Genomic DNA, 23,064 nt, shown 5'->3' with positions numbered 1-23,064 from the left:
AGTCCATGTTCTCCACAGGCAAGGTGTGTGAGTCCATGTTCTCCCCAGGAAAAATGTGTGAGTCCATGTCTCCACAGGCAAGGTGTGTGAGTCCATGTTCTCCACAGGCAAAGTGTGTGTGTGAGTCCATGTTCTCCACAGGCAAAGTGTGTGAGTCCGTGTTCTCCACAGGCAAAGTGTGTGAGTCCATGTTCTCCCCAGGCAAAGTGTGTGTGTGAGTCCATGTTCTCCACAGGCAAAGTGTGTGAGTCCATGTTCTCCACAGGCAAAGTGTGTGAGTCCATGTTCTCCACAGGCAAGGTGTGTGAGTCCATGTTCTCCACAGGCAACGTGTGTGAGTCCATGTTCTCCCCAGGAAAAGTGTGTGAGTCCATGTTCTCCCCAGGAAAAGTGTATGAGTCCATGTTCTCCACAGGCAAAGTGTGGGAGTCCATGTTCTCCACAGGCAAAGTGTGTGAGTCCATGTTCTCCACAGGCAAAGTGTGTGAGTCCATGTTCTCCACAGGCAAAGTGTGTGTGTGAGTCCATGTTCTCCACAGGCAAAGTGTGTGTGTGAGTCCATGTTCTCCACAGGCAAAGTGTGTGAGTCCATGTTCTCCACAGGCAAAGTGTGTGTGTGAGTCCATGTTCTCCACAGGCAAAATGTGTGAGTCCATGTTCTCAACAGGCAAAGTGTGTGTGTGAGTCCATGTTCTCCACAGGCAAAGTGTGTGAGTCCATGTTCTCCACAGGCAAAGTGTGTGTGTGAGTCCATGTTCTCCACAGGCAAGGTGTGTGAGTCCATGTTCTCCACAGGCAAGGTGTGTGAGTCCATGTTCTCCACAGGCAAAGTGTGTGAGTCCATGTTCTCCACAGGCAAAGTGTGTGAGTCCATGTTCTCCTCTGAAACTAATTTACTTCACAAGATTGTTATATGGACCTGATATGTGCATCTAAGTGACCTAAGCAGCTGCCGAAAGCTCGGGGCCTGCTTGACAAAAGAGAATGCTAATCCTACTGTTTCATAAGTATGGGTTGTGTATTTGTATGTGCATGTCCTCATTAAGTCCTGTCCTTTAGAAATCAATGTATTATGCTCTTGGTGTCTGACACATGTCTGAAAGAACTCTGTCCTGGGGTTTTCACAGGTGTGACCCGCTTGCGGTAAGAGCTGTGCGTCGCCAATAATGAGGCTTGTAATTCTTGATAACTACGACTTGGCCAGTGAGTGGGCAGCAAAGTACATCTGCAATCGGATCATTAAGTTCAAACCTGGACAGGACAGATACTTTACACTGGGCTTACCGACAGGTATGAACCGTGCTTTCTGTTTTATAAACTCACATTCTATAAGGCTGTCCAAGAAATAGGGCTTTTCTTAGCCAACTGCTTTTTATTCTTTCCTGTAGCTCTGAACATATTAGCATATAAAGCTGGAAATATACGCAGTCTATTGCAGTATCTACATATTGATTCTAATTGTGTTAAAATTCTGTTTTATCCACTACTCCAAAAATTGAAAATTTAGAAAGTATCCCGACTTAAACGATGATCATGATATTCCCGTACCCTTGTCTGGTGCTCTGGAGTTACTGGGGCACTGCCTTCATTACTCAGACACTTTTTTTTATAGCTTAGCTCTTTATTACTAACAGGTGATGACTAAAGTGTGTGCTGCTACTTAGAGATTCCATGTTCCCTTCATTATGAGCTCTTACTTGCTAGGCTTTTAATTTCTATTCTTCTGTTACAGAAATTTTTCAAGAGAAAATTGTAAAAGCTCTTGTTCGATAACAGAAATAAATTCAAATACAAATTATATCTTCTATTGGCTTTATTTTTCCATTAAGAGTTGCCAAAACAAAACAAAAACAAAAATAGGAGGCAAAGGCAGGTAGATCTCTGAGTTTGAGGCCAGCCTGGCCTACAAAGCAAGTTCCAGGACAGCTAGAGAAACCCTGTTTAAAAACAAAAATAACAGCAACAAATATTGCTTTTTAAAAATGCTCAGGTAGTACCTCTTGATTTTTCAGCACTTTTATATTGGTAACTTGTGGTTTGTTTATTTGTTTGTTTGTTTGTTTTTCAAAGAGCATTAGACCTAGATTTAGAACTAAATTTTAGTGGTAGCAAGGTATTTATTCCACATACCTTGAGCGTTGGATTCCTTACATTCACAAAGGATAAAATAGTAATAATTATAATAGCTGTTTTAGTGTTGTTTTGAAACTCAACTAAAACAGTGTTATGTGCAAATCTTTTCAGTGCAGTAGATGCTGAATAGCTTTAGGTTCTCATGAGTATTTTATTTAAATAGACTATTTTCTCCTGGTCCTCTCCGCATACTCTAAGTATATAAAAATCTATAGTCACAATTCATTTTACTTCGGTGATTTTTTATGAATTACATTTTTCTAGATGATTTGGTTGGCTGTTTTGTTTTCTGTCTTTTTGTCTAGGACAGAAGGTCGTGGCGAGAATGACAAAGAGGTATTTTTGTGAAGTGGGCATACTGGCACTGCACGTTCAAATGAGCATCCTCCTGTAGGCTTTGATGGTTCAGCAAACCTCTGCACCTGTTGGCACACTATGACTGGCTTATTCTTGGGCCACCCATGTTAGTCATTTTGTCTTAATTATGACACAGAAATAATAATTTGAGTTGGGGACAGAGAGGCTTCAAAGTCTTGCGTGTTAGCAGTCAGTGCTACCCATGTTTCTTAAGCATTTAAATTTACACCCAGCACACCTGCCAAGGCCAATCTGAGAAACCATGCTGGCATCTGTGCATTCTCTGTGTTGAGCGTTGATGCTGTTGGTTATTTCTTTCACTTCTTCTTCTTCTGAAACTGGAACACGCATGTCTGAGGTTAAAGACAACATCCTGTACATAAGCTATTCTCTCACCAAGCATAATTTCTGTGGCATGTGTATATTTAAAAGAAAAGATCTGCATATTATGGTCCTGACCTGTGTGGGAACCTTATTTTCACTGTCCTCCTCCCCTGAATTGGGCTGGAAGTAAATTGGACTGCTCGTGGTTCAAAGGATAAGTGAACTTTCTGGCTTACTGTCTCTTAAATCATATTGCTGCCTTGTTACATCTGTGTGTGTTTTGGAACTAACCCGCCCGGTTTTGGATCCCTGGCTTCATTGCCATTTGTTATTTAGCAAAATTCATTCATCTTTTCAAACCAGTTCTTATATTTCCAGTAAGAAAGACCCTGCCAGTTTTGCTAGATTTGGGTTTTCACAGTGTAACGTGTGGAGACACCCACGTAGCCATCCGCTGGGCACATGGACATCATCCTTGGTCCTTGTTCTCCATCTCGGTCTGTCTTACAGATCACTATGTGGTTGTCAGGACTCCAGCCCTTCGTGCCTTATGTGAAATGATCTGAGGACTAAGGAATGAATCTTTTCGGAGTCTTCTTGCTTCATTGCCGTGCCCTAGAATTCTCTGGGGTTGTTTCTCTCTACGTCATAATTTTGTGGTTGGTGTGTGTGTGGTATGTTCTCCACATAAAGAAAACCCTAGCTGTCTTTGAACCACGAAGGCACTGTTAAGGCTTATGCAGTTAAGTGACCACCCCAAAGCAAATCATAAGATGGCATTTATGCAGCAGGTTCACTGTTAGCATCTCCACCCTTCCCCCCCCCCCCCTTAACTACATCGATTGAATGTCGGAAAGTGAGTGTGTTCTTTTTCATCTTCTCACTGGATCAAAAGCAGATAACCTTAAATTAGCGACTCCTGGCTTTCTAACAGTGGATGATTCCTGTGCTTCTAGAAAGGAAAAGACAAGCATAGTTATCCATCTGTTTGTTCATAACTTATAAGTTAGCATATGCTTAGCCTTAAACTCTGTTACTCACCTGCTGTCTGCACCTATGTGGTATTTCTCATTTATAGCCGCTGGTTACTCTGTCTACTCAAGTGGGGAACCGTCTATATTCCTGAAGTCTTCAGCTGCTTTGTTGCTTTGTTCAGAGACCGTTTTTTAATCTAGCAGATGTCTAACCCTGCCTAAGTCTAGCTACTGCTCCAGAAAGCATCTCTGCAGGGGTTGGGTTTGTGATGATTCCTGGATTAGAAATCCATTGCCTCCAGGACGGAAACAGTCAGGTCATGTTTTAATAAAGGAGCCTTTGTTTTGGGGTTATAATGAAAAATAGAAAACAAATTTAATAAGCAAAAGGAAGCACCCCACGATAAGCTGATAAACTTATCTTTATTGTGTCATATCATGAAGTAAACAAACAAACACCCTTTGTGCTAAGTTAAATAATTTTATAGAACACGTAAAATAAAACAATCACCATATAAAACATGGCGGGTTTGCTCTGAGGATCTCCTAGAAATTCTCTCCGTGTTAAGGATAGAATGCTTTTCTTTTTCACCTAAGCCTTTTAATTTTAAGGAAGATAAACAAGAAGCCAAAAGCGGAGGCACGGGTCACAAAGGTTTCTCTCTGTACCGTCTGTGTCACGCATGCTCCAACTTGAATTGTTGTCAACAAGTGTGGGGTATTTTTTTTTTTTTCTTTTCACCCAGTGTTTACTCAGAAAGACTTTAGTCCTGTCATTTGCAAAGGCAATTCCAAATACTGGGGACAGTTCAGAATAGCTTTACAATGTCCATTTTTGTTGAGTTTCCAGCTTCACTAACCAAATTATGGCTTAATGAAATCCCAAGGCATCATGGGAAGAAACTTACTCACCATACCATGAGCAAGAAATCTGCATTTAAGTTCTTTGACTATTTTTTTGTTTGGTTGGTTTTTGGGTTTTGTTGTTGATGTTTGGTTTGGTTTAGTTTTTTTGTTTTGTTTTTTGTTTGGTTGGTTTTTTGAGACGGAGTTTCTCTCTGTAGACTTGGCTGCCTTGAACTTGCTTTGTAGACCAGGCTGGCCTAAAATTCACAGAGATCTGCCTGTGCCTGCCTCCCTGAACGCTGGAATTACAGGCATTTACCACCACTCCCCGCTTGTTTGCTTATTTTGAAATGTTGAATTACTCATAAAAATTTAAGTATATATATTTTAATAGATTTTCAAGTTATTTCAGAAAAACGAATACTTTATCTTTTTTAGGGAGCACACCATTAGGATGTTATAAAAAACTAATAGAGTACCACAAGAGTGGAAACCTTTCATTTAAATATGTGAAGACTTTTAACATGGACGAATACGTAGGTAAGATATATTTGAATATGGCATTTGAATATGTTATATGATACATTTTGGATATCATGTATCTTTAGAATTTGCGGACCCTTTGTGCACTGCTCTGTGGTGAAACTGATCATAGCACAGTATAATAGAGTGAAAACAAGACTTGAAAACTGAAAATATACATTCATTCTGACATTTACCTATGAGGTAACTTTTAACATCCGTCCATTTACAAGCCGTTCCCATCCCTCTCCTCCTCTCTTCCCCTCTCTCCCTCTTTCTCCGTATTCCACTCTCCTTCTCATTCTCTGTCCCTCTGCCTCTCTCTCCAACACCCCAACTCCTCTCCCCTCCCTCCCCGCTGGCTCCTCTCTCCCCTTCCACTCCCCTTCTCTGCTGGCTCCTCTCTCCCATTTTCCTTTTTCCCTCTCTTTCTCGCCAACTGCTGCTGGTTCTCTCCTTCTTTCCTTAAAATATATTTAAAATCATAGAAAATTAAGTGATACATATATAAAGGTAGTTTATATAACTTTTTTCCCTTCAAACTAACTTATTTCTGTTAGCACCCACAAAACTTGTGTAATTTGTTAACTTGCTTAACTGGAAGGACCTGTGACGGTCCTTAGAAATTCTATGATAAAGCATAAATATCAGAACACATTTTCAATGTCTGTAGAAGTTATAGCCAAATAACTATTATGATTCAACAACTTTGCATAAATGCAGGATGAATACAAGAGGAACGTGGCCAACAGTTAGTTCTCTAAAAATATATAAATGATGGTGGTAGCTGATACCCATGAAGTCTCACCAGCCTGTCTGCCTAAACATGACTTGAACAAAGATGTCACAATGTGGAAAGCGGGGTCTCAAGAGGCCTCGACCCTAGAAAAAGAACTGTAGGCAATTAAGGAGTGCGGAGAATGGGAGACATAGTCTTCCACAGGGAAGAGAAGAGCATATTGATTAGCTATTCAGTACCAAATGGCCAACCTTGAAAACATATATGTACAAGTAACATTATTATATGGACAGGGCAGATTGGCACATGCGCTCACATGCATGCGTGCGTGCGTGTGTGTGTGTGTGTGTGTGTGTGTGTGTGTGTTTGTGTGTATGTGTGTACAACAATTTTTTTAAAGACCATGAATTTAAAAGAGTGAGCCAGCGGGAGGGTACATAGAAGTTGTTGGAGGGAGGAAAGGAAAAAGGCAAATGATGTAATTGTAATCTCAAAAAGAAAAAACTATTACAAATGCGAAACTCAGCATCACTGGCTGACATTTTTTTGTTCATGTTCTATTGTTTGCATTGCAAACCCCTACCAGCCATATGATTTGGGGGACAGTTCTGTGTTTGTGCACTTATCTATAAAATGAAAATGATCATAGTATTTTCATATGTGTTGACAAATTGTTAGTGTAGATATTTAAAGTGACACACACCTATATATTAAACATATACTTTATGCCAAACATTTAAAAATTTAATATATAGAAGAAGATTTTTGGAAAATAGTTATAATTTTATTCTTAACTTCATATTTAGGACTTCCAAGAAGTCACCCTGAAAGCTACCATTCTTACATGTGGAATAACTTCTTCAAGCATATCGACATAGATCCTAACAACGCCCACATCCTTGATGGGAACGCTGCAGATTTGCAGGCAGAATGCGACGCATTTGAGGAGAAAATAAAAGAAGCTGGGGGAATAGATCTTTTTGTTGGAGGTATGTAAGACAACATTGTCATCAATCATTTGTCTGCTAATATTTGAAGTAACATTAATTTTTTAAAAAAGGACAGAAATGTCACCATTGCATAATGCAAAAAAAAAAAAACAAAGACAAAAAAACAAAACCACCTGTTACCACCTGTTAATATCCAGCTATAGAAGCTCAATAGTTTTTCATTTAAAATGTGCAAATAAAGAAGTGAAAATAAACTTAAAATTGCAACAGTTGGCATATTGTTTAAATTACGCCTTGAGAAGTAGGTCCCCATCCCTGTTCACCTCTTGTGATGACCTCATGAGGTCGCCCGTACCACGCATGTCCTGAAACTGTGCTGCTTGTCATGAATGAGAACCTATGTTTTATTATTTTGCTCTAGCACAGGCGGCTTAACAGACTAGAGCTGAGTGTATGGGAAATGGGTAGGTTTGTACCAGATAAATCCAGTTATGCTAGAATCATTCAAATCAGTTAGGAGTGATGTAAGATTTTATCACTAGCTTTTGGATGAGTTTATTTCTATAAATGCCTTGACAAATTCCCAAAGGAGTGAATGTTTAAATTAAAATTATGTATTTATGTGTGTGTGTGTGCATAAATGTACCGAAAATGGGAGTTTGTTCCGTAGTAGTGGTAGTGGATCTCTATTACCAATATGAAACAGCTTGAGAATGCTGCTACCCTCAGAAAAATATAAATAAGCTGCGCTAAAGCCAAAACCGTTTCATGCCAATCTCTAGTGTTAAACTAAAAACCAGTGCTCTAAACTACCTGTATATATTCTGTATCTGATTTATGAGAAAGTGTGCAGAACTGTGTACACCAGGGTTATACTGAGGTGGGCTCATGGTTGATGTGGCTGGGCACGACTGGGGTATTTGGGTGCTGGTGGCCTTCACAGTCAGACTTAGATTTGCATCGCCCATCTGTCTGTGCCTGGTGAGTTTACTTAACTTCAGTATAAATAGATCATGTGTAAGACGGGATTAATTCTCACGTTCTCAACACTTGTGAAAATTCAATGCATTATAGCATGTATAAACTGTCTTAGAATGTTGCTTGGCACTCAGCTGACTCAGGGCCACTTCAGTGTTGTCTTTTATGAGCTGTAGAGATGAATGGAGTTGTCCCTTGGTCCACTGAATTCCCCATGGATGTAGCTAAATTATTTGTGGATGACCAAGTGAGACTGAACTCTTCACTGAGGAAATTTTTATCTATGTGTAGCAGAGCCAGCGCCGTTAATTTTCTTGTATAGACAGAACTGGTATTTGTCTGTACAAAGCTGTATGTTTACTATTTTGCATTTTAAATAGAATGTCATCCATCTTAAATAAATTTTGCTAATACCACTTTTGTAATCCTATAGAGCACTTTCATATCCTACCATTTTAAATATAGTTCTTTTTTGAAATAATTACCATTTTTACCTGCCAATATTAAGACTGAGACACTAGATGTTGATAAATGTATAAACAACTTTAGTTTTGATATTTTCCATATATTAAAATTAATTTACTGGACCATACTGTTCCTAAACAGTTTATCTTACTTTTATTTTTTCAAAGAAATATTTTCACTGATTTACTCTTATATTGAAAACACGTGCTGGTTGTTAAAAATTAATGATTAGAATGGTTATTTAAAGATATTTGTAGACATTTATTTTCCCTCTTAATCTGTTGACTGTACAGAAGGGTCCATATGACAAATCCCTCCTAGATTTCAGTGCAAGGAAAAAGAACTTACTGGGTAGGGGATACCAGATGAAGCCTCATGTTCTTGTCTACCTTCTAGAAAGAGTTCAGCGTGTAGTATGTTTTTTTAAGGCTGCAACTCTCTCACCCAGCATTTCCAGTCGAAATTCATCATTACCCATTGCTTTAGGTCATTTCTCTCTCTTGTCTCTTTTCACTTATGTTTTTTGTCTGATACTGCAAAACAAACAAACATTTTCTCTCCCTTCTAAGTAACTGGAACACTGGTTATATGTAGGCTTGTCACTGACTCCTACTGTCGCTTTGTTTTCAAGAATTATTTATTATTTATACAGTATTCTGCTGGCATGTAGGCCTGCAGGCCAGCTGCAGGAACCAGATCTCGTCATAGATGGTTGTGAGCCACCATGTGGTTTCTGGGAATTGAACTCAGGACCTTTGGAAGAGCAGCCACTGCACTTGGCCACTGAGCCATCTCTCCAGCTCTGTCATTTTGTTTTTTAACCACATTCATCTTAAGCTTCCTAAAGTTGTTTCTTTACTACCCGCCAAACAGAAAACATTTTAAAGAAAATACTTTACCCTTTCATTAACACCCTGGCTGGAGTCTGAAGCCCCAGGGCCTGATATTTTTTATGTGCCATCCAGAGAGCATGATTTCTGTGCATGGAGAGGAGTTAGCTTATGCTTTGCCTTCCATTGGGGTCCAGTTGTTGGTGAAGGAGTCTCATTTGATTCTTTGCATTTCTTCATCTAAGTTACTATCTTTGGAATTTTAAAGATGAGGCTTGGTGTCTGGGTCTTACCACCTACCCTTCTTTTGTTCCAGGGTTTGGTTAATAAAAACACTAAGAACTGTGCCAAATGGGATCAAAATATCAGCTTTATTAAAGGTAAAGTTGGAAATGAGATTGTAGGTTGGGCTTGACACCAGTGTTGTTTTCCCCTTCCACTGTGGATCGGACTAGGACTAGAAGAGCCTAAGAATAAAAATCTGCTGCTGTTCACCCCAGGGCGTTAGAGCATGGCATCCCTTCCCCTGGTAGAAAAGAGAAAGGAGGAAATGTGCTTTGAGAGCTGTCATTTGTCCTCTGATGGCAGAAATGTTGAGAAAGGTAAGCTGTATCCCGAGTTTCTAAGGAGGACCCAGCAGTAAGGTACACAACCCTGGGAGTTTGTAAATAAAACTGAACTGTGATAACTTTTAAAAAATTTTTGTATTTTGTTTATATAAAATTTTAAGAAGACAACAGGGGAAACTTCCACATTTCTTTTAATTTTTGAGGTCTTGGTTTGGCAATAACAGGATAACTAGTGGAAAGGAGCTAGCAGTGTATTAATTGGAATGATTCTGGTTTAATTCACAAAACCTGGAGGAGGGCCCAAGCTCTCATGGTTCGGAAAGAACCACAGTGCCTCCGCTCTCGTGCACTGGGCCATGGACCAGCAGCTGTCATACAGGGCGTGTGTGTGTGTCCTCTGCTTGTGGTCACCGGGTGAAGATCAGCTCTAAAGAGTAATCTCCGTTGCTTTACCTGGGGTTCCTTTTCCATTACCATGCTCACTCTGCATGAATTACCTTTGAGAACCCCCCCGACACCTCCACAGTCCCCAACTCCTGCCCCGGCAATGGGCAGTGGAGCAGAAGAGGCGCAACTGGGAGAAACTGCTGAGCCAACCAAACAGAAGTCACATGCAGTGACTCATTCAGCTGTGGTTTATTGAATGTCTCATGTGTGTAATAGTTTGTTCTGGGTAGCAGTTAGAGACCCACAAAAGAGCTACTCACAAACTGCCCTCAGGGCCATAGACCAAAGGAAAGGTGTATAGTCAGATGAGTGAGCTCTTGAGATGATGCTGATATCTTAATTTAGGTGTGAAGGCCAAAGAGTTAGCTGAACATAAAGCCAGAAATCAGCCTCTGTTGTGACAAGAAGCAAGGGCAGTGCTTGCTTTCAGTAGCCCAGGTCACCACTAGGACAGGGCTTCTTAGGATACCTCGAATTTCTTGTCTGAAGTTTTCATATTCCAAGCTCTAACCTTTGTTCTGGGTGCCTGTAACGAGAATGCATGTGCGTGGTACGAGTCCATGCATGGTACAGCTATATACCACAGTGCAAAACAATTCTTTGGAAAGCATAGGAATTCTTAAGTATAATTAAAACATACTAGAAATAGCTCTATTCTTAGGAGTGGGAACAGTCATTGGATATTAAGCATATGTAAGTCGTTGTTAAAATGTACATCTCCACTTTAATCATTGCTAGACTGCTGTGCTTTAGAACATTTTGCCTCATATTGTTTTCATTTTTCTTAATTTTAAAACCAGATTATAGTTTGCTGTATTTTATCATAGCTTGAGAAACTTACGTATCAGTGAACTACAGTTGTTGTCTCCTTAAAGTAAACATGTAAAAAGTATTTTAATTACTTGAGAGAGTTAGTGGGTTTAGTGTTTTATTGAAGTTGCTGTGTAAGTCTGACAACTAGGATAAGTATATACATTTTTATTGTTAAAGATTCTTGACTTTATGAAGGGAGTTGTCTCCAGTTGTCTTCAAATAAAGAATACCATGTTCCTTTCTATATTTTAGAAGCCATCTTAGAATATAGCAGTTGAGTATAGGCCACATGCCCATATGTCATGAAATCTGTACATCCAGTGATATCCAGCATTCCCTTCTTATAATATGAAGGAAACGGAATATAGCAGAAAAAGTCTTGCATGGCTCCCAGTAAGGCTAAATTGCTTGCTTAATTTTATTTTAGAGGTGTGTGTGTGTGTGTGTGTGTGTGTGTGTGTGTGTGTGTGTGTGTGTGTGTGTTAGATTATAGTGAAAGATCAAAGCTGGTGTCTTATGTCTGATCTTATGCAATCTATATATTATGAGGAAACAAAACTAAAGGGGCACAGCAGTTAATTGGCTCCCCTAAACTGGAATAAAGTAAAGCTAAGTGAGAGTATGAGAGACCGCAGTCAGTAATCAGAAGGCTAAGACATGAGTGTGTTTTGGTGTTTCCTTCATGGTCGTCCTGAAGGAACATTTGTTTCATTCTACATCATTGTCTTTTGTGAAAAGGGTGGCGAAGTGGAAAGTAGCCACAAAGTTACCAGATATCTGTTGTAAAACTGCTTTGTAAGTGGACTATAATTATATATAACTGTAACACCTCCCTGATAATTTTAGAGCTATATGCCATTGCTTGCTGTGTATACAGTATATAATGGAAACACTAAGTGAAACAGAGAAACAAATATTTAATCTAATATTATGAATTCAGCTGTAAAACAAGGTAAGTGTGCTTATGGTTATTTCTTTGACTTTATAACTATGTTGAAATTTGAGAAAATATGCTTACCCTCTGTTGGAAATGTCTATTTCGTGTTTATATGAGTGTGCATATCTGTTTTGAAAGGAATAGGTCCAGATGGTCATATTGCTTTCAATGAGCCAGGATCCAGTTTGGTATCAAGAACAAGATTAAAGACTCTAGCAATGGACACCATTTTGGCAAATGCTAAATATTTTGATGGTGACTTATCAAAAGTGCCAACCATGGCTCTAACTGTTGGTGTGGGCACAGTGATGGATGCTAGGGAGGTAAGAAATGTTATTTGATCGTTTTTTTTTTTTTTTTCTTTCATGCTGAGTAATTATGATACTAAATATTTTAGATTCATCTAACTTTTTGATAAAGATGTTTAATTTTCAGTGACTAAGTCTTGTCTTTCTCATTGACTTGTTAAGAATCAACAAAATGTCAGCCTTGGTTATAAACCAGGCACCAGGAGCCTCCTGTTCAACTGTTCTTTTATCTGCCGGTTCACGCTTTGCAGCTTGAGGTCTTAAAAACCTTAGTAGCTCTGTGGCTTTTTTGTCATTTGGCTAGTCTTATGAAAGAACAGGTGCAACAGTGGTTCAGAGATAATGTCCTATGTAGTTTTGGAGCATGTGGCATTGAGTAACACAAAGTGCTTGGTGACTACACCGAGGAGGACTGCCTGTAGTGGTGTGCCACAGTTTGATGCCCAGTGCCCACGTGCTGGAAGGAGAGATCTGATGGCTGTACCCACACACAAAAGTAAAAAGCTCTTTAATATTTTTTTAGAGAAGCATTATAGAGAGTCTGTTGCCTTCATGTGAGATTTTTGGCATGCTAATGACCTAAGGAACCTTCATTCATGCACCAAAGCTCCAAATGTCATGATTGATTAGAGAAGACCTAAGTCAGCCATAATGTGTGTGTCCTTGTGTATGGAGCACACATGTACACATCTCATTTTAGTTGTTACTGTAACAAATATTTCATTCTTAAGATAATACTCTGACTAATAATGTACAGCAAGGAAAGTTAATTTGTAAAAATTTTTGCTTGCCTTATATCAAACTACTTATTTATTTAATAAGGACAGATGGTTTTAACTAAGTTGATTCATTCAGTCTCACAATGAAAATCAATTTGGATTAATATTTTATAAAGAAATACAATGCCTTGATCCATTCATCTTTCATGTCCTATACTTTAGAGTAGTACCTAGTCATAAAATATGCATACATAAAAATAACATTTTTACTAAACACTCTAGGACTAAAACCATCTTAATGTTTTAATAATTGTAATGAGAAAAAATAAAGAAGCTAATCCAAACTCAGAAAGATCAATAATTCACATTTGTTTTCACAGGATCAAGGGTTACAGAAGGGAGGTTCTTTGGGAAGAGGCAGGGGATCAGTTATGGGGAGTGGATAAAGAAAGGAAGCTGAGAGTGGATATGAGCTGGACAGTGGCACACCCTTGATCCCAGCACTTGGGAGGCAGAGGCAGGCTCATCTCTAAGTTTGAGGCCAGCCTGGTCCGAAGGCTACACAAAGAAACCTTGTCTCAAAAAATCAAAAAGAAAAAAAGTGGAACTGATTAGTGATTTGAGTATGTGCGTTTATAAGAAGGTCTTAGAGATTCCCGCCATGCTTTACTGTTAGCTGCGGAGGGAATTGCTGGCTGAAAGCCTTGAACATCCCTCCGACACACGCTCGCACGTGTCTTGAGTTACTTTGCAGGTGCTTAGGCATGTAAAACAAGGAACTTGCAATATCTGTGATTTCCAAGAGTTATCTCTTGTCCGTCAAAGGGAGGGCGCCTGTTTCAGGAGAGCTGAAGCTCTGAGTTCAGTGTGTTTGGAACAGCTTTAAAGATAATGGTACCCATCAGGTGAAGCAAAGTCAGGGCTCGTTCAGTGTCTTTCGAATCACTGTTCTTGTAGAGCACTTGCTTTTCTCATGTAAGACATATATATATATATATATTTTTTTTTTTTAGCTGAACTAGAGAGACTTGGGGTATGAGCCCAGATTATATAAATTCATTGAAGAAACATAGGCATGTACTTTTTTTTTTTTTTTTTTTTTTTTTTTTTTTGACACCGGAAATCCTACACTTTACTGTCCCAGGCAAGCATTTCACCCATCAGTACTAAAGTGCTCATCTGGTCCTCACTTAGATGTCATCACAGAGCTTCCCGCTCACCGTTAACAAGTGATGCCCATGATTCTGCAGGTGATGATCCTCATAACAGGTGCACACAAGGCATTTGCGCTGTACAAAGCAATCGAAGAAGGAGTCAATCACATGTGGACTGTTTCAGCTTTCCAGCAGCATCCCCGGACGATTTTTGTATGCGATGAAGACGCTACTTTAGAGTTAAGAGTCAAGACGGTGAAATACTTTAAAGGTGAGCATTGAGGTTTAGTTTGCATGTGAGATTTTTTCTTTTTTGTAACCTTTGAGTGCGAGCTCTACCTCATCCTTCTAACTGTAACCTAATCCACGGTTAATGTGCATCACCTACTCCTCCGTCTTCGCTTCCTCATGTCCATTCAGGCGTGCTAAAGTTGGTATCGCAGTGGGCATACTTTAAAACAGTATGATATAAACAGCTTAGACTTCTGAATATTGACACTTCTTTTCTTTTTTCCTGTTATCTAGTTATTATTTTTCAAATATTATTTGTACTGAGCTTTTTATAGAAAAATGTTTGACACAATGAACGCTTTAGGAGGCTTCTTTATTATGAGCAAGCTCTGTACTCAAGCTCAAAAGCATAAACTGCTGCGTAGAGTAGCTTTGTTTTACATGGAACATTAATTAGAAGTCAGTGCTTCACAAAATGCGTAATATGTATGACAATACTGGGACATGGATAAATTTTCATTTTTACTATAGTAACATTGATTAACAAGTGTTAAAATGTGATGACAAATTGAACCTACATTTTGTAACTATCACTGCAGAAGGAAAGCTGAACAAAGTTGCTGTGTGTTATTGACTCTAAGATTTGACTGAAATTGGACTGTGATGTCTCTAAAAATGAGTGTCATCTTGCTTATCTGGTATATTTTTTTCTTAGTGTCACTTAAAATATGCTTTCAGCATACAGCATTCATTTTAAGAAATAGATAAATATTATACATCAACTTAGCGGAAATCAGTAAGTCACAGTTCATGTGAATATTTGTACATGAGAAAACTCTTAAAGGCAGCGTGCAGGTGACTGAAGTTGAGTAGCAAATGACCCTGACTGTGTGTGTGGTTTTGTAAATAATCCTGACTGTGCGTGTGGTTTTGTAAATAATCCTGAGTGTGCATGAGGTTCTGTGTTGTGTTTCTGTTTACATTTTCTCTTGCTCTTTTTACTAAATATCTATGCAAAACATTTTAATGAGGATACATAGCTAAGTGCATTTCAAAATTTACTTAAATATTTCTTGTAAATCATTTTCTCATTTAAATTCACAGTTTACACCAAGCTACAAATATATTACATTTTAGTTTTTTTATTAGATTGCTTTCATAATTTGTTTTAATGAGAATTCTAAATGCATCTTCTTTATTGAACTATTTAATTCTCACAACTGTACTAGGCAGTGAATTCTCTTTACCTTGCATTTAAGAAAAAACAAAATCACTTAGCCAGTCATAGAGAGTAAATCACATTACATACATATTTCAAATATAGTTTTACCCATTGGGCATATGGCCACTTCAGTGTTGCACCAATGCTGATGTGCTGCAGGCTACACAGGGTAATCTGTGCAGTTATCTATAGTATTTGAAATCCTGTTTATAGGAGTACCATTCTTTTGGTCCCAGAAATCTTTTTTTTTTTAATTAAAATTTTTTTTACATATACATTTATATTATTGCACATATATACAATATGTTACCTGTAGCAAGAATAACCATGACACAATCAGGAATTATATAAATGTTAACAATCTTAGTGTTTCGGCTATTTGTGTTTGATAGCCTTGAAGAAAACCTCTTTCCTATCTTGGTGCATCCAAATTTCTGAATGTAAATGTAAATCAATCACATATTGTCATTAGATCTAGGTTAATAAGGTGTCTAATAGTAACAATGTTAGTAAATGGAAACTTGCTCACTAATTACCTATCAAAAGATAAAATTGAATATGTGAAAATGTATTTAATTCGCCTAAACTGTTCTTCCCTTTAAACTGGAATTTGTGTTTTTGTACCAGTGTTCTCTCAGAGCGCTGTTGTCATTGAAGCAAGATTTGTCCCATTGCTTAACCCCAGTAAGTTCACAGAGGGGGAGGGTCAGGTAGAACCACATCATAAGGCACGCTGTCATTAGGGACTGGTATTAGAGCCTGATTCATTGTATCATCTCTACAAGAAATGTCAGGAAATTGGTGCATTTTTATCAGAAGAGTTATTTTCTTATTTTTATTACTTATATACCAATTATGTACACTTTTTAAAGTAGCTTTTACCTGGCCTTATAGTCAAATATTACTAATACTACCTAAAATATTTTGTTTGCAAGCAAGATATCTTATGTGTAAAAGCTATTTACAATGTATAATTTTAAGCAACTTTGCTGCTATGTGTATTTTAAAGCTTTAACGTTGTTAGCAAAGGATAGGACTGTCCAAGCAGAACACTGTCCATATCAGTGGTTGTCAACCTGTGGATCACTGCCCTTTGTCAAAAACCTCTATCGCCAAAAACATTTACATTACAATTCATAACAGTAGCAAAATTGCAATTATGATATAGCAATGAAAATAACTTTATGGTGAGTGATCAGCACAGCATGAAAAGCTGAGGGTCGCAGCGTTAGGAAGGTTGACAGCCACCAGAGATGACGCACCACAAACTGTTACATGTAAATCCAGGGCTTGAGAGTACCTTTGCCTTTGATGTCCCCTCTGCCACTGGCCCTGTGATGGTGGCAGAGCTGACTTGAAGCAGGCTGTGAGAGAACTCGGCCTTCTCGTTTGTAGTTGCTCCAGAGAATGGAATGCCTCTTCTCCCTTCCCTGCTTTGCAGATGCTTCTTAGGGTTTTCCCTTATTGGAGCACTTCTCTGCCCTCCCCACCCCCCAGACAAGATCTTCTTCACTGTGTGTAACCAGTGAGAAACCTCTCCAAAAGTGAGGTACAGTGAAAAGAGGAGACACTTGACATTGGCTTTGGCATCCGTACACGTACGCACAAACATGTTAACACATGCAACCCCTCCTACAAAAGCTAGGCCCACAGGGTAATATGGTGGAAGACGACAGCTCTCATATTATGACAGTCCAGGCCCCTCATTGCTGTCTGCTACAGCAACAACCATAAAATCAAAACACAAACCTCCCGACAAACGTACGAGCCAGTCATGTTTGGATTCGCCAGCCTGCCTTTCTGATGCTCAAGACAGGAGCTGAGGCTGCGCTGGGACTCCTGAAGCATCTGGAATGTTCTGCATCTGCACTGATCAGTTGAATTGCTTAGTCTCAGTACACCTTGCAATCATACAGGAATGAAATATCGTGTCTTTTAGATCTTCTAAAATAGAGCTCAAAGTTAACAAAATTATAACTAGGATTTCGGGGCTTTTTTTCCCTTTAAGGTTTAATGCATGTCCACAACCAGCTTGTGGATCCACTACACAGTATGAAAGAAGGAGACTGAAGGAGACCTCAAGCAAAAGTCTGCTTGGAAAAAGAACCTTTTCTTACTAGATGAATTTTCAGCTTATGCAATATGATAAAAAATGGGGAATTATGAAGACTCATTTATGAAGAAAACATTCCATATTTAGAATGTGCCTGTTCTGCGCTAGTGCCTAGAAGTAATTGGATCCCAAGACTGGTTGGCTGTTAGAAGTGTAGAAGCTATTTAGCTGCCTGTAAGCAGCATAGCAGTGAAATGGCTGCATTTTAAGAGATCTGCTTATCAGGTACTATCAGTGACATAATCTCTTTGACTTATTAATATATAAGACACTCCAAGCCTTTCTGATATCATACTTCTGTCATTACAAACCTTCACTTTTGGAATGTATTTTTTTGTGCATCGCACACATGCTTTTTGCCTGTAGTTGCCTTGGTGATCTTTCTACAGTAGCACTGGATGTCAGAAGTCCCGCTGTTCGTTAACAAGGAAATCGGAAGAGGTGACAATGCCCCAAAGTAGTTTACATCCTTTCAGAAAGTATGTGTAAGTGCATGCTTCTATGCACCTTCTTATGTCATACTTTTTTACAGATATGCTTATTTTTATTTAATGATATGGATTAATGCCCTTAATAAAGAAATATATTGGCAATTATGAGCTTTATACATAGCTACAAATTTAAGAAATCCTTTTGCAGAACATTTTCTGATTATTGTTGAATTTTGTAAATCATCCTTATATATGTCTAAAGGGATATTAAGTATATACTAAATTAGTGTAAACATTTAAATTGTGATAACTTGCATAATTAAGTTTAAAATAAAAATATTGTTTTCTATATTTAATTCAAATAAAGTTTACAATAAAAACAATTATCTAATTTTCTTTCTATGAGTGAAATAACATTCATTTGGGAGCAGTTAATGGAAAATATGACACTGCATTTGTTACTATCAGGGAACTGAAAACAGTACCGAAAAGGACTGGGGGTGGGGGATGGAAGCTGGAGAGAAGGCTCAGCAGTTGAAAGCACTTGGTGCTTTTGCAGAGAGCAGGGCTCAGATCCAAGCACTTCGTGGTGGCACACAAACCCATTGTAGCTCTAGTTCCAAAAAACCCTCTAATGCCATCTTGTGGCCCCCAAGGGCACCAGGCACACAAGTACTACAGACATAGATGGAGTCAAAACATATTAATAGTAATGGTGCTTTAATTCGCAGTGATGCTTTAACAGCCTTGACTCTTATGTATGAAACTAAGCCAACTTAAAGAAAAACACATTTGGAAGATATTGAACCGTGGGAATATAAAGGTGCAATACAAATCGCTGAAACCTGGGAAGCCCTGTACAAGACTTTCACATGATCCCAGCACCTAATTAATATTCTGGAGCCTCTTAGGAATCCATAGCATTGTGATCTGTCTTCTGACCTTAAAGTTCATGTTTCAAATAGCCTTCTAAAAAGCACCAGACGAGTATTATGGACTACATTAAAATTAAGGTGAGTTCTGAATCCCTCATTGGCTACTCTGCCTCCCTACTTAACATTAAAACTATAGCACCAGATAGGCACTCCAGCAAGTAGAAGTTAGTGCATAATAGTGCTCTTTCTCTCCCCTCCACACATGTGTACATGTGTATCATGCTGTCTCAGCCTACACACTGTTATGCCCAGATTGTGAGAGACCCCCTCCTCCAACAGGCCACCCAAGGGCTGAGACCAAATGCAATCTCAAGGAAGTCTTTATTGCAGGCTGGAGCCAAGGCCCCACCTATGCACTGACACAGCAGATGCAGGGAAGTGACCCTGAGGCTCAATTGAGAGGGGGATTTATAGGTTTTAGACCAGAAATGGGTTTTGCAGTATATGGTTGGATGACATTTAGGCAGAAAAGCTGCAAGCAGGGAGGTACAAGCCTTGGCGTTTCGTGGTTGGGTAATAAGTGTAGGGGCCAGTTGGCCTATAGAAAAGATTGGTTGAAGCAGTCATGAGGGTATTAGGAATTTTGGCCTGGCTTCTCCTAATTGGTTGCACACCTTGACCAGCAGAGAGTATATTTGGACTTTCCTGGGGATGAGCTGATTGCGTTGCTAGGGGAATATTTTTTCTGTTTAGACTACTTTGTGGTTTTTCCTGGAATCTGGGTTCAGCCCCTGGCTGGAGTTTGTCTGGCCCTTACACCATAATACACTTCTTAGTCACACAATATCATTACCTTCTCACTGCTTGGACAAAATCCGTGGCAGAGACTTAATTTGCTCAAAGAGATCCCTATGTCCTTAATGTACTTTAGTTAACCAGTCAAAGGCTTCCATCCTGTACTAATGATTTTGGCGAAAACATAGTTCCTCAAGACTGTACTACCTTTGGCTGTGCAGCACCATAGTGAAAAGTTACTGGTCTCTTTTGATGTACCATTCATTACTTCTATGCTCCAAAGATCATTTTTCAAAATCTTTTTTTTTTTTTAATTATATCACGGATGTTGTCTAGAACAGCCACGTCCTCAAGATCCTTAGCCTTCTCCAACCACTGTAGCTTCCTTGCTAGAAGTGAGATGCTATTAAAGCAGTCAGAAGCCACTGAAGATATTTCACATGAAGCAATAGTCTTTGCCTTTGAAGCAAGAAACCATCATTTGAATTACACCTAGGCATATAAATGGCATCTTATCCTCTACTGTTAATGTAGATTGAAGGAAGTATATAGAACTCAGCCTGGACAACCTGTACCAAATTTAATAAAGTGTCACAGACCTGAGGACAAGTCATAGAGGCTTTGCTTGACAAGGTTCCAGAGACCTCCAGCTGATCACCACTGCCCTTAAATGTTATGTATGGTCCAGGAGTAATTTCGTCTAAAAATCTGCCTTTTTCCCCTAAAACTGTCTTTTTCTTTGTCTTTTTGAGCCCTAATGAAATTTACACAGGGTAACATTTTCCCACAGAGTATGTTGAAAGAAGGCATCTGGCCAAAGGCTTGAGTCAATGATAAGAGGTTTTTTTTCTCTGACCGTGAGCACCCAAGCAGAAACTGCAAGAAAGTTCGGACCTTGACATACCAGTACCTGACTAGATACAGTTAGCTGTAGAAAAGTTTCTTAAGAATCTGCTTTGAGAACAATAGAAGGTGGGCTTGGAACACCATGTCTTACACATATTTTATAATAGAGGGCCCTTTGGCAGTTAGCCTAGGCTTGGGTAGCACACCCGTTGGTTTGGGACTGGGAGTAAGTCAACTTTTACTTTGTTTTTGATTTTTTATTAGACAACATTTAGCTCAAGCTATGTTGCTGTGACAATCATGTAAACACAATGGCTTAAGCCTGGGAAAATTTATGATTAGGCTTTCCCGAGTATTGTTTAAGAAATAATAATCAGGTTATGCTGACCATTGCTTGGAAATTGATTGTTTTTGCTGTGTGCTTTATTATAGGTTATACAGAACTGTTTGCTTTCCTTGTTAGACTGCTTTCTTGCTTTGTTGATTTTTAAATGTTCTATTGAGTGTAACAGATGAAAAAAATCATGATGTAATCTGTAATGAAAAAATTTAGCTTCGCTTTAAGTAAAGTACTGGGGCTGGCCCTACTGGGGCTGGCCAGAGAACAGCTAGCAAGTGACAGACACAGCACGGCAAGGGTAACAAGAAGAAGGAACAAAGAGCAAGAGAGACAGACATACAGACAGTAAGCATGTGAGAGAGACAGACATACAGACAGTAAGCATGTGAGACAGACATACAGACAGTAAAGATGTGAGAGACATACAGACAGTAAGCATGTGAGAGAGACAGACATACAGACAGACAGTTAGCATGTGAGAGAGACAGACATACAGACAGTAAGCATGTGAGAGAGACAGAAAGTTCTCCTGGGCTTTAAGACCTTCAGTTTTGTACCTCAGATGCCTGGGTCTCTGGTACTTCTTTTTTCCTCCATTGTTCAACCTCTGCTCAACAACTGGTTCCTCTAGCTAGTTCTTCAACCAACAGTTGGTTTCCCTTAACCAGCTCTTCACTGCGTGCTCAGTTCTCCCTACCTTGGATCCACCAACACTTTCTCTTCTCTCTTCTTAAATTAACAACTATTTTTAGTCAACTAAACACATTTTTGTGATTATTAGAACCCGAAAGAATAAACTCAAGCCATGTAACTCAGAATTAACACTGGGAAATGGCCATGGGAGAGAAGTTAAGCTTATGCTGAAAACAAAGTCAGGCAAACTTTGTCTTTTTAATTTATACACTTTACATCCTGATTGTAGCGCCTCCCTCATTTCCTCTCAGCCTCACCTTCTCTCCCTCAGCCCCTCTCCCCCCTCCCCTAGTTCTCAGAAAGGGGAGCCCTCCTCCACTGTCATCTGACCTCAGCCTAATCTGGACTTCCAGCATCCTCTTTCTTTGTGGCCTGGCAAGGCTGCCCCGCTAGAGGAAGTGTTTAACAAGTGGGCACCAGAGTCCATGTCAAAGGTAGCCATTATTGCCCATATTACGGGACCCACAAGGAGACTGTGCTGCTATTGAGGAAATGTGAACAGGGGGTGTCTAGGTCCTAACCATGCATGGTCCTTGGTTTGTGTATGTCTCTACAGCCCAATCCCCATTTGTTGTTTCCACTGGTCTCCTTGTGGAGCTCCTGTCCCTTCCAGGTCATTTTTCCCCCAACTCTTCCATGGACTCCCTGAACTCCACTCCAAAGTTTGGCTGTGAGTGTCAGCATCTGCTTCAATCCCCCAATGGGTGGAGTCTTTCAGAGAACCTCTATGGTAGCTCCCTTCCTGTTCCTTCTCTTCCACTGCTTCTGGTGTCTATTCTACTTGTCCTTCTGAACGAGAATCAAGCATCCTCCCTGGGGTCCTCCTTGTTATTTAGCTTCTTTAGGTCTGTGGATGATTGCGTGGAATCTCAGAGTTGTTTTGATTGAGGAAATGTTTTCTACTGTCAGTACAAGGCTACTTCCTAAAGAGTTCTGGATTAAAGAAGAAAAAGCCAAAATCAGAAAAGCTCAAGAGTCACACTGCAGATATTGTATATTAGCATACAGGTCAGCACTGGACTTTCCCTTACTAATAATATAAGAACAGAACATTTTTTTATAAGAACTGTATCATCTTTGTTCTCAAGATACTGCCATTTTAAAAAGTACTGTTTAGGTTTTGTGGTATGTATATGGCAGTGCCACTGGGGTTGAAGGGAGTAAAAACTAAGAAGTAATTAAAACATGATGGAGAAAGGAAGAAAGGAAATAGGAATGATCAAGGTTAATGGCATTCTGAGTCCATTTCCCATGGTTCTCCAGGTCCTCAACAATCAGTATGCTCCAGGAATGCACCAGGAAACCTTGATAAAGGAATATAACAGACTTTGCTAAAAATATCATCCCTCCCTTGTCCTCTGCCTCCAAGTATACTCCCTAGAGAGGTACAGGCAGGGAAGACCTATCTGTTGGGAAGAGTCCCTAACACTTCAAGGGTAGAATCCTGGCTAGT

At 39.3% G+C, this 23,064-nt stretch overlaps 1 protein-coding gene across 1 annotated transcript; it reads left to right on the top strand.

Annotated features, from left to right (window-relative positions):
• The first annotated feature begins 1,135 nt into the window (after positions 1-1,135).
• On the top strand, positions 1,136-18,399 carry Gnpda2 (glucosamine-6-phosphate deaminase 2). Its single transcript, XM_051164942.1, has 6 exons — positions 1,136-1,290; positions 5,073-5,174; positions 6,702-6,884; positions 12,023-12,207; positions 14,162-14,336; positions 17,527-18,399. Exons 1-6 carry the CDS (start codon positions 1,167-1,169, stop codon positions 17,586-17,588), a joined length of 831 nt encoding a protein of 276 aa, XP_051020899.1. The 5' UTR covers positions 1,136-1,166; the 3' UTR covers positions 17,589-18,399.
• Positions 18,400-23,064: the final 4,665 nt, after the last annotated feature.

Source organism: Acomys russatus, chromosome 22 (assembly GCF_903995435.1).
Source record: "Acomys russatus chromosome 22, mAcoRus1.1, whole genome shotgun sequence".
Classification (NCBI taxonomy): domain Eukaryota; kingdom Metazoa; phylum Chordata; class Mammalia; order Rodentia; family Muridae; genus Acomys; species Acomys russatus.
This window is presented reverse-complemented; position numbering and strand designations above follow the sequence as displayed.